The sequence below is a fragment of the Astyanax mexicanus genome, chromosome 16 (assembly GCF_023375975.1).
Source record: "Astyanax mexicanus isolate ESR-SI-001 chromosome 16, AstMex3_surface, whole genome shotgun sequence".
Classification (NCBI taxonomy): domain Eukaryota; kingdom Metazoa; phylum Chordata; class Actinopteri; order Characiformes; family Acestrorhamphidae; genus Astyanax; species Astyanax mexicanus.
The window spans coordinates 27561400-27573702 of NC_064423.1; the positions used below are offsets into that span (position 1 = coordinate 27561400).

Genomic DNA, 12303 nt, shown 5'->3' on the forward strand with positions numbered 1-12303 from the left:
GCAGTGACAGCTAGAGCTTTTTAATTTGTTGTTTAAGCTCACAGTGCCCTGGGCTGCTCTGCTGATCTATTACCTCTCAGTGCTTTTCTGCAGGACATTTACAGCTGTACTGACAGATTACACCCCCCCTCCCCCTCCTTCCTCTCTCTCTCTCTTTCTTTCTTTCTTTCTTTTTTTCACTGTCTTTTTTTCTTCTTCCAGATATCGATGAGTGTAACAGCGGGGATAACCTGTGTCAGCGGAATGCCAACTGCATCAACATTCCCGGGAGCTACCGCTGCGAGTGTTCACCCGGCTTCAAGCTGTCCCCCAGCGGAGCCTGCGTGGGTGAGTCCTGCCTTCCACAGCCGCTCAGGACGTACCATCTAACACACAGACGGGGGGGAAGGCAGAACGACTGCAAATACAGTTTAACTGCACATCCAAACCAGCCTCTTATTACTCCTAATCTGCCAAATTATATAATTAGTATAAAAATATTAATAATAATAATAATAATAATAGCAGCGGACCACAAGGCGCTGCCGCTATGATCAGGAGAGTGCTGGTTCGAATCCTGTTTATGTAGCTTGCCATCAGCTACCGGAGCCCTGAGAGAGCACAATTGGCTTTGCTCTCTCTGGGTGGGTAGATGGCACTCTCTCCCCACATCACTCTAAAGGGTGATGTCGCTCAGCACAAGACGTCTGTAAGCTGATGTATCGGAACCGAGTTGCTGCGGTGGCTGACTTCACATGTATCGGAGGAGGCATGTGCTAGTCTTTACCCTCCTGGTGTTGGGGCATCACTAGTGATAGGGGTAGTCCCAATGAGTGGGTTGGGTAATTAGATGTGTAAATTAAGGAAGAAAATGGGATTAAAAATATATATATATATTTATTTATTTAATTTCTCATTGTGTACAGATCTGAAATATAGACCCTCGTACAGCCCCTTTGTTTTTTATTAAAGATGACCCCTTGTTGTGCTGAATATTGATGTTGTGAAGTATGTTGTGTTTATTACAGATCGTAATGAATGTAAGGAAAAGCCCAATGTGTGCAGCCATGGAGACTGTATCGACATGCAGGGCAGCTACCGCTGTCTGTGCCACAACGGCTTCAAGGCCACAGCCGACCAGACCATGTGCATGGGTAAGTGTGTGTCTTTGACGTCAAATAACGCACACATGCCTTTAATATACTTTCTGAGTTTTATTAGAACTATATTTAGATTTTATATATTTTTACCTGCAACTATCTGCACAATAATTCAAATCATGTTATCAAATTTTAATCAACATAAAACATTTGTTTTGCTTTTAAACACTTATATGGTGTGAATTAGGGATTCACTATATTGATAAAATAAGCAAAAGATTTACAACATATCAGTATTCTTAATATGACATAATTTTGTTGTGATAATTGTTTGTAAAAATACAGCATAATATTTTTGTAGTTTATTAATTGGTCTGATGGTAGGTATGTAATATTTCGGTAGGTATGCCAATATAGTAGTATTTGTAGTGCTTCATTTTACATTCTCTCTTATGTTGAGTGATTATCAAATCATACAAAAATTGCTACACTGATTATTGTATTTATTTACATGCGTTTTGCATTTGGACTTGAACTTAAAGAGTGCATCATGCACCTAGGAGAGTTAATCACTCCCTTTGTTTCTTTCTTTCTTTGTATCTCTCACTCGTTTTGACAGATATTGATGAGTGTGAGAGGCAGCCGTGTGGTAACGGAACATGTAAGAACACTGTGGGCTCTTATAACTGCCTGTGCTTCCCTGGCTTTGAGCTCACACACAACAACGACTGCATGGGTAAGTCTTAATTAATGTCCTCTCCAGACTCAGACTAACACTGCTTAACACTATACATCCGTAACACAATATACAGTGACGTTTTCAACCACACTTAACTAGGCATTGTTATGAAACAATTACCTGTAACAAAAAGGATATAATTGAAACAAGAATTTATCACATTTTTATACTGTAATATTCCATTTAGTAGACTTTATTATTACTTGAGTAGCTTTAAGCCCTTTAGAAGAGTGGTGCTTCACATCAGTGACACTCTGTGCCCTTGTTTGTTGCTTATCACTGTGTTTTCTCTGTGTGTGTAGATGTGGATGAGTGCACTACACTGTCCGGTCAGGTCTGCAGACATGGTCAGTGCATCAACAGCCTGGGCTCCTTCCAGTGCCTGTGTCAGGAAGGCTATGAGCTCACCCCTGATAATAAGAACTGTGCAGGTAAGACTTGTGACTTTTTAATGTCTTTAAATTCCCCCATACAGGGATCCATTGAGTTCATAATTACTAATAAACTGCTTTTTCTCCAGATGTAAATGAGTGTGTGACGTTCCCTGGCACCTGCTCTCCTGGTACCTGTCAGAATCTGGTAGGCTCCTTCCGCTGCATCTGTCCCCCAGGCTACGCTGTGCAGAATGACCAGTGTATTGGTGAGTTACGTTACACAGAGATGTAGTAGCTGTGTTTAGCATTTGATGCAGCATTAAAACTGATGTCTGTAAGTTGTGGGATTTAGGGCCCTGTCTGGTGAAAATGAGTAATTGCACAGAGGATGCGGAAAAATCTTTTTAAACTGGGCGGGTGTGATGCGGTCTCCTTTTAGAGAGGATGAATCCGATTCCAGGTTATGTTCAGTCACAAATAGAGAGAGAGAGCACGCTCATTCAGAAACTTCACTTTAACAACACATTTTGTTTTCACTATGAGTGAATAAGCTCTGAGTTTCCCCTTCTGAAGTCTCCATTGCTCCACCAGCCGCTCGCATTCAGTAAAACTGAGCCGGATCCTCTTTAAGGGTCCTCTGTACGTGTGACGTAACTACGTAAAGACGTGTGACGTGGCCGGAAGATGGTCGTTCCAGCACACTGGTACCATTAAACACAATATTTCTTCTCCACTCAGAAATTCTTCTGCTTTAGTTTAGATTGTTGTCTTTACCAGTACAAAAGCAGAAAGGCAGCGGGTCATCTTCAGTGATGAGTCCCATTATTGTCTTGGTGGAGACAACCAATGAATCCACATGTGGAGGCACTTGATCAGCACCAAGATGAACAGATTGTCGTGTGTCGTGTGTGTACAATTTTTAATCGTGGGCTTCATTTCAGGCATTTTGACAGTTTAACATCCCAAGGGCTTGCCTTAAAGCCACCTCACCATTGAAAAATCTGCAGGATTATTTAGATTACACACACACACATACTGTACATACACACGACCACTGACCATCTCCTCTATACTCGTCCCACAGTGACCTGTTCCATCTGTTTAGCGGTCTCCTCTGGGTCATGTTTTTTAACCTTTATCTTCACACTACACACAGCCTATAACACATGAACCTCTCTCTCTCTCTCTCTCTCTCTCTCTATTTCTCTCTCTCCTTTTTTCAGACATTAATGACTGTGAGGTTGAACCCAACATCTGTCAGTTTGGCACCTGCATTAACACCCCAGGGAGCTTCCAGTGTATCTGTCAGCCCGGTTTCGTTCTGTCTGATAACGGTCGCCGCTGCTTCGGTAAGTTCAGCAGACTGTTCCCAGCATAGACTGCTTTCAAAAGACACACACACACAATTATGTCATTATGACGTATATAATTGGCATTGACAGCTGTTGATATGTAGGATTTGAGCTTGGGAGATCAGTGAGTGTAAGTCGAGCTGTTGTTTTATCTTGTGTCTCTTCTCTCAGATACGCGGGAGAGTTTCTGCTTCACACGATTCGAGGCTGGAAAATGCTCCGTACCCAAAGCTCTGAACACCACCAAGGCAAAGTGCTGCTGCAGCAAGATGCCTGGAGAAGGCTGGGGTGACCCCTGTGAACTCTGCCCCCGCGAGAATGAGGGTGAGACATACACAGACACATTATTGAAATGATAAAATAAATGCTGTGCTGTTGTTTTACTGCATTTATATTACAGTTATTAACCTTTTTTAATTACTTAGAATCTACTATGTATTGTTGAGTCTCTACTGTAAGTTATTAGAAGTGTGTATAGTATATATTTTCAGTATCTACTGTGAAATATTTAGAGTTACTGCCATGAAGTTTTGAGTATCTACTATGAGATATTGAGTATCAGTTTTGACTTATTCAGTATTAACCAAAAATATGGTGTATCCTTTTAATTAGTATTCAGTATTTACTATACTATATTGGTTATCTGCTTGGAGTTATTGAGTATCTAATGTAAATTATGCAGCATGTTCTGTTATTTAGCATCTGATTTGAAATAGTAAGTATCCACTAAAAGATATTGTATTTGTTTTGAATTGAACTGTTCACTATCTACTATATATAGTTATTTAGTTTTTCTATATCTGTAAATCTGAATTATTCAGTATCTGCTATAAATAATTTGAAGGGTAAGCTGTAAACAGTACAGACTTGTTTAAAACAGTCTCTCGAAAGTGTGATGTTTGTGTCTTCTCATCCTGTGTCCTTCTGTCCTTCTGCAGCTGGCTTTAATGCACTGTGTCCCTACGGTCATGGAACGCTGCCTGGACCAGGAGACGGTCGAGAGGGTGAGACTACTTTACAGTACACAACCTGCTATTCAAATATGCTGCAGAGACTGTACACACAGACACACACACAGAAACACACAAATCAGCTTTAGAGTTTTAGTCTTAAATGTAAAACGTTCCAGCTTGTAACAGTAATGAAGTGATTTTAATCATAATATAGGAAACAATTCTCTTTGAGGTATTAAACACTGGAGACTTTTTGGAAAACTCCTTTTTGTTCAGTTTGATGACTCTCTCTTTCTCTTTCTCTCTATCTGTACTGTACAGATATGAACGAGTGTCTGGATAACCCTGGCATCTGTGTAAACGGAATGTGTATAAACACAGACGGCTCCTTCCGCTGTGAATGTCCATTCGGCTACAACCTGGACTACACAGGGGTCAACTGTGTTGGTATGTTGACACACACACATAGACATACCCATATTAATAGCATAAAACTTTATCCATACATACATATTAAGGCAGGGGCCAACAATAGGCAGCCCGCCAGCATGAAACATCTGTTTGAACTATAATGCACAATAATGAAAAAAAAAATAGAAATGCTTCTCTGGTGAGCTTTTATTTACATTCCTCTCCTGTCTCTCTGTCGCGGTCAGCGTGACTTTAAGCTCATTCTAGGGCTTCCTATCTCTTTATAAGGGCATTTTTCCTTAGCTGCGTCCCAGTTCACTAGCTGGGGCAGCAGTAGTGTATTGGACCGCAACCAGTGTGTTTATATGTGTATATATATATTCCTTTCTTCTTGGCTTTACCTGCTTTGAATTAACTGTTCTGCAATTGGGTTCAACAACCATCTGGGCTGGAGAGCTACTTGTCCGTAGCACTTCATCCTATTACACTCCATTGTTCAAAACAGTTAATTGCCCACCCCTGTATTAAGGGTTGCTATAATGCCTCTTACTTACATTTTCTTACCCTCAGATACGGATGAGTGTTCGATTGGAAACCCGTGTGGTAATGGAACCTGCACTAATGTGGTGGGAGGATTCGAGTGTTCCTGTCAGGAAGGATTCGAGCCTGGGCCCATGATGACCTGTGAAGGTGAGTAACTCTAGATTACCATTCATTCATTCATTTATTCATTCATTCAGTCACAGATTTCTCTGTGATCTGATTTAACTGGATTAATTTAAACGCTTTACACTGTAGTGAAATATGAACATAGTTAACACAGGCAATATGCAAGCTGTTTTGGATTATGTTTTAAAATAGCCTGTGAAAATCATTTCATACAAAACATGAGCATATTGTTCATGAAAGATCCTGACATGATAATAAAACCATGCAGTTAAATCCCAACCTTAAAGCAGAGTTACGTGAAAATTGGTATTTTTACAGTTGGGAAGTGTAATTCAATGCAGTAAATACACAATTAGACTGCCCCTTTTGGACAGCTTTGCACATTCAGTTGTTGACAAGCTAAATTATACAGAATTTAGACTTCTAAGACGTTTTTGCTTTGTGTGTAGTGTAAACTTAATACCTTAATACCTGAATACTGCCCCAGACTATAATGATTTCTCAGTAATTTTATCTGTTTTAAATTCAGATGATTTCAGCATTCAAAAGGGAGTGTAAATTAATTGAGATTCTGAAGCAGACCACAGAAAAATAGCTCAACAAACTGTAATAAATAGAGTTGCACACATGATTCCTGTTAATTAATTGGTGGGTGTTTTTTCTTGTCTGATGGTGTGTATGTACCCCTTACTCTCACAGATATTAATGAGTGTTCGCTGAACCCTCTGCTGTGTGCATTCCGCTGTGTGAACACATTCGGCTCCTACGAGTGTATGTGTCCTGCTGGCTACGTGCTGAGGGATGATCAGAGGATGTGCCGAGGTGAGAAACAATAACCAGTGCAGCTGATAATGAGACCATCCCACACACTTTCCTCAACTTTATACACTTAGTCCAATATTTATCAAATTCTGTGGAAAAATGTGTTTTTGAATATTTTAATTGGAAAATGCTCAGTTGTATATTTAACTTTTAGAAAGCATGAACCATGAAACTGGCAAACAAGGGGAAATATGAATATTAATATATATATAAATATATAAGTATTGGACTACGTTGGACAATGAAACTGAAACATCTGTCATTTTAGTGTGGTTTCGTGGCTAAATTGGAGCAGCCTGGTGGAAGGTTCAATTAGCAGGGTAAGAGCACAGTTTTGCTCAAAATATTGCAATGCACACAACATTATGGGTGACATATGAGAGTTCAAAAGAGGACAAATTGCTGGAGCATCTGTGACCAAGACAGCAAGTCTTTGTGATGTATCAAGAGCCACGGTATCCAGGGTAATGTCAGCATACCACCAAGAAGGACGAACCACATCCAACAGGATTAACTGTGGACGCTGTAAGAGGAAGCTGTCTGAAAGGGATGTTCGGGTGCTAACCTGGATTGTATTGTGGCAGAATTCAGTGTGCAACTCACCTCTCCTGTTTCCACCAGAACTGTCCGTCACCACAATAAATTATTGTGGTCTAAAACCAGGTGTTTCAGTTTCATTGTCCAACCCCTGTACATACAAAGTACAAAACGACTGTTATGAAGAGATAATATTCATAATATATATATAAACAGAATGTAAAAGTATATTCTCTCTCTCTGTTTCTCTCTCTCTCTCTCTCTCTCTCTCTCTCTCTTTCTCACTCTTTCTCTCTTCCCCCTGTAGATCAGGACGAGTGTACAGAGGGATTAGATGACTGTGCCAGTCGAGGAATGGCCTGTAAAAACCTAATCGGCACCTTCATGTGTATCTGTCCCCCTGGCATGACCCGCCGTCCTGATGGAGAAGGCTGCATGGGTGAGTGTTTATGCGTGTGTGTGTGTGTGTATTTGTGTATTAAGAAGGCAACACTTATGAAATTCTCTACAGTTATGTTTAAAGCAGCTTTTGTGTAAATAGTTAAAGTCAGGTCTAATAATAGCCTCTCTGTTGTTATGTAATATAAAACTTATTCCACTGATATTTAATGCTGTCTCTTTCTCTGTTTTTTTCTTTCTTTCTTTCGCTTCCTCCCTTTATCACTTGATCCCTCTCTTTTTGCTTTTTTTTTCCAATCTTTCGCCCACTCACTCTCTCTGACTCTCACTTACTCTAACTCTCTTTCTCTGTCTGTCTCTCTCTCTCTCTGTCTTCTGTCACTCAATCACTGGATCTTCTCGTCTTTCTTCATTCTCTCTCTTGCCCATCCACCCAAACACTCTATTCTTTATTCTCTCTATCTATTTGTTTTTTTCGCTGTTTGTTCTTCACCTTTGCCACCCACTCTTCACATACTTTTTTGCTTTTTCTTTCTTTCTTTCTTTCTTTTTTCTTTCTTTCACTCCGCTTCACTATCTTTTGTGCATTTTTACATCCTCTCTTACACTTTCTTTTGTTTTTTTTTTCTATCTCTCATTTCACACTGTTTTTTGCTTTATAATCTCCTGTTCTGTATCACGTTTTTTCTTTCTGTACCTCACTTATGCACTGAATCTTTCTACTTCTCTCACTTCTCTTTCTTTATTCCACATTTGCTCTCCCACTCATATTTTCTCTTATTTTCTCTCTCTCTCTCTCTCTCTCTTTCTCTCTCCCTCCCTCCTTCACACTCCTCCTCTGCACGTCTCCTTTGGCAGACCTGAACGAGTGCCGCACTAAGCCGGGTCTGTGTAAGAACGGCCGCTGTGTGAACACCGTGGGCAGTTACCGCTGCGAGTGCAGTGAAGGGTTCGAGCCGAGCGCCACCGGCACCGAGTGCATCGGTAAGAGACAGCAGCCTGCAGGACGCAGCTGAAGGACTTGGAGCACGTTCACTCATGCAGAGCTGCACATATGTTTCACTATAAAACACACACACACACAAACGCCGTGCACTCACACACGAGCCTGAGCACATGGCAGCATATGGCGATTCTTAATTGTGTGACCTCTTAAAGACACCACTCACAAATTAAGCCAACCACAGCCCACCCAGAACATCATTACCTAACAGAACAGAACAGAACAGAGGACATCCCTATCTGTATTTACACTTGTGTAACAAGCACTTAGTAACACCATAGGAACCACTTAACAAGACCTGAGCAACCACCTGACAGCCTATAGTTGAAGCATTTACATTAGATACTAGGCACCTCCACAGTAATATTTTAAAACATCACACAATTCACCTTGCAACACTATAGCATCCATCTAATAACACCATACCAACCACCCAAGATAACACAGCAACCATCACCTAGTGTTTCTAGCACAGGCAGTTTTCCTGTGTGTATACATTTCGAACATAGTGGGTAGTAATTTGGACCCTTAATAAGACAACATACAACACAGAGTTAAATAAATCCCTTTTATTTGTAAACTGTACAAAATGATTCTAAGATGCCCCTCTAAAGACTTCATTTGTCAGAAAATTAAGAGTGTTAAAATACACATGAAATATTAGGTGTGTGGAATGATGATCAGAGCTGTAGATGATTCTAAAACAACAAGCAAAGGATAGCAACGCAGTAGAAGATCAAGAATATAATCTATTTTAATAGTGGAGATCAAATCTTGAGGGAGATGAATATTAATAGATCATGCATTTGAGCCAAAAATACATTTTAGTCTGATCTTTATTAAATAGGTTTACAAATAATGTGATCTGGGCTGAACACACTCACAGAGACCAAGATACCAAGTGCAGAGAGAGAGCAAAAAATACCTATTTAAAAAAACAAAGCTATATATATATATATATATACCGGTATATATATATATATATATATATATATATATATATATATATATATATATATACTTTTTTTTTTTTTTTTTTTTTTGCAATTAGAACAGTGGGGTCTGAAGACAGATTGTAACACTGCTTTCTAGCAGTCCTGGTTTAAATACAACCCAAACTGAAATACACTCTGCTACACTGTAAACCCACAATTAGGCTAAACCCAAATAAATAAAACCTTTACATTTTTATCCATAAAATTGGATTATTTTAAGTTATGTGAACATTTGTCGTCACATTGACTCAACTGTTGCCATTGACCTCTCTTCTTTTGGCTTTTGCCGCCATGTATTTGCATACTGGGTATGTCCCCCAGTTTCTAACACCATCCGTGTGTACCCCCAGATAAAACAAAATACATCAATTAAATTAGCTTACAATTTAGCCATAGTAACTAAAAGTTTTAAGTCTTTTAGTAACTAACATCAATTCATCATCAAGACTTACAGTGTAGCAGTCTTTGCATGTAAACTTTTAATTAAAAAAATCAATAATGTGTTTTTTAAGAATTTATACAGAGTATTACAAAACATAATAACACAATATATTGATATTTTATTACAACCAAAATAAACCTAACCCTAACTGTACCTCTAAGTGTTGATAATTGACAATACATTTTTTTAACTATTTGAACTATATCTGTACAGTGTGAGTCTGATATTTGTAGTTCACCCTAAATTCCACCCTTAGACTTTGTTTGACTCTGACTCTCTCATCTTCTCTCCACTCTCAGATAATCGTCAGGGATTCTGTTTCACTGAGGTTCTGCAGACCATGTGCCAGCAGGGCTCCACTAACCGCAACAGCGTCACCAAGTCTGAGTGCTGCTGTAACGGAGGCCGAGGCTGGGGTCCGCAGTGTGAGCTGTGTCCGCTGCCTGGTACCGTACAGTACAAGAAGATGTGTCCTCTGGGTCCAGGGTACACCACTGACGGCAGGGGTGAGTGGAGTAGAGTGCTTAGAATTGAGTTCTTATATATAAGGATTTAAACCGTTAATCAAGACGACAAATTAACAATGACATTAATTTAGGAAAAAGTCAGTCTGCTCTAAAGGACTGTATAGTGATGGGATTTGATGGCATCAGTTTTGAAATTCCATAATTGTTAGTTTAATTAGTTTTATCAATACGTTATGATCCACACTGTCTTTCTGACTGATTCTAATACACCATAGGAAGTGTAGGCAGTGGTATGGCTTCTGATTTATAAGGTTTAATTAGAAGGCTTTATAATAAATGTTGGAGAATTTACCTCTCAATGTGAGGAGAATCTAGAGTTTTACTGATCCACAGACCAGTGCTGTGCTGGGGGGCTTTATTTCCCTTTAAACAACTCTTGGCATTAGGCATGGTGACCTAATGTCATGTGCAGAAGCTCCAGAGTGTCCAGTTCTATTAGCAGTACTATTTAAAGGAGGTTATACAGGCTGTATCAGCAATGCTGCTCCTTAAATTTCAAGTTAAAATGAATAATTAGTATGGATATCTGCATACTTTTGAACATATCAAGTGCATTATATTACATTTAAAAGGATCAATCAGATTTTAACCAGTTGATAATGTTTGTGGTAAAGGAAGAAAATGGTGTTAAATTGATCTCTTTGTTCTCCAGATATTAATGAGTGTGAGGTGTTGCCCAACCTGTGTAAGAACGGCCAGTGCATCAACAGCGTGGGCTCCTTCCGCTGCCACTGCAACGTGGGATACACAAACGACTTCAGCGGGACGTCCTGCATTGGTATGGGTTCACCTTTCATTTATAGTCATCATTAAATCTCAAACATCAATCATGTCATGTCGGGTAGTTGTTCACATGATTTAGTTTCATAAAACTATAATAAGAAATTGAAACCAGAATTATTTTCCATACATTACATCAACATCATATTGACAAAAATACCAAGGACCCTATTATACACCCTAAACAAGGCATGTCAATTTTCACACTTTGTGTCTGTGCTGTTAAAATAGCAAAGACGATCATGAATATATCTATATATTGACACTCACCATATGTCTATAAATTCAGCTAAATTTGTGGCGTATTGCTAGCTTGGCAAAGGAAAACACAGGTGCGCCACTGTCTGATTTGAACCCTGACAACATTCACCAGTCAGACGTTCATTGATATCTTGGCAAGGAGTCGCCACAGTGTGCAAACCCAACCTTAACATCAACAATAAACAGAATACAAAATAAAATATCACTGCTGTTCCTGTAAATTACCTGTGCAGAAGCATTAAAATAGCAATGCACCAAAGTTAGAGCAGACCTGGCTCTTAAAGGAAATAGCAAGTGTCATGCCGATTGGTATATTTCATGTTACACTCAAAACACACCCATAATTATTTAAGAGAATTAGTGAATGCCTTTTGCCCATTTTGAAATGTGCAAGGCATATTTTTTGCACCCTTATGATACCAAAGACAGACTGACACGCCCTAAATCAAGATACATAGTGCACAGTTGACGACTCGCATATAGATTGGTAAAATAGAGCCCCAAGATTTAATTGTAAGTGATTAGAACCAAAACTTATTCATAAATTTTTTTATTTGTATGCCTTAAGCTTGTTTTGCACGTAATTGATGATTGTTATGTTTTTTGATATTTGGTTTCATTGTTTTTTTCTTTTCTCTCTCAGACCTGGATGAGTGTTCCCAGTCTCCTAAGCCATGTAACTTCTTGTGTAAGAACACAGAGGGCAGTTACCTGTGCTCTTGCCCCCGTGGATACATCCTGCAGCCAGATGGAAAGACCTGCAAAGGTAAGTCTCAATCACCCTGAACCACCTTCAACCTTGTTGTCATGAGTTTGGTTGTCTGCGGCACAAATTTTACACACATTAAGATCAATGCTAGGTTGTTAATATATAAAAAAAATCTGCTACAAATATAACCATTTAAGATCAGATCTGTGATCAGAAATAATAACATAATACATAAGCATTTTGTGCAGTAA

The 12303-nt window shown here is 39.2% G+C and overlaps 1 protein-coding gene across 3 annotated transcripts in view; it reads left to right on the forward strand.

The window, feature by feature from the left end:
* The window catches only part of fbn2b (fibrillin 2b), a 98103-nt gene that overhangs the window by 77409 nt on the left and 8391 nt on the right, over nucleotides 1-12303 (forward strand). For all 3 annotated transcript variants that reach the window (XM_022669855.2, XM_049465481.1, XM_049465480.1), the window contains 16 exons: nucleotides 202-327; nucleotides 1008-1133; nucleotides 1699-1815; nucleotides 2121-2249; nucleotides 2339-2458; nucleotides 3416-3541; nucleotides 3716-3868; nucleotides 4483-4548; nucleotides 4819-4944; nucleotides 5479-5598; nucleotides 6277-6399; nucleotides 7244-7375; nucleotides 8194-8319; nucleotides 10075-10281; nucleotides 10955-11080; nucleotides 11987-12109. In XM_022669855.2, coding sequence (XP_022525576.2) covers nucleotides 202-327; nucleotides 1008-1133; nucleotides 1699-1815; nucleotides 2121-2249; nucleotides 2339-2458; nucleotides 3416-3541; nucleotides 3716-3868; nucleotides 4483-4548; nucleotides 4819-4944; nucleotides 5479-5598; nucleotides 6277-6399; nucleotides 7244-7375; nucleotides 8194-8319; nucleotides 10075-10281; nucleotides 10955-11080; nucleotides 11987-12109 — 2046 coding nt within the window. The remainder of the gene's footprint in view (nucleotides 1-201; nucleotides 328-1007; nucleotides 1134-1698; nucleotides 1816-2120; nucleotides 2250-2338; nucleotides 2459-3415; nucleotides 3542-3715; nucleotides 3869-4482; nucleotides 4549-4818; nucleotides 4945-5478; nucleotides 5599-6276; nucleotides 6400-7243; nucleotides 7376-8193; nucleotides 8320-10074; nucleotides 10282-10954; nucleotides 11081-11986; nucleotides 12110-12303) is intronic.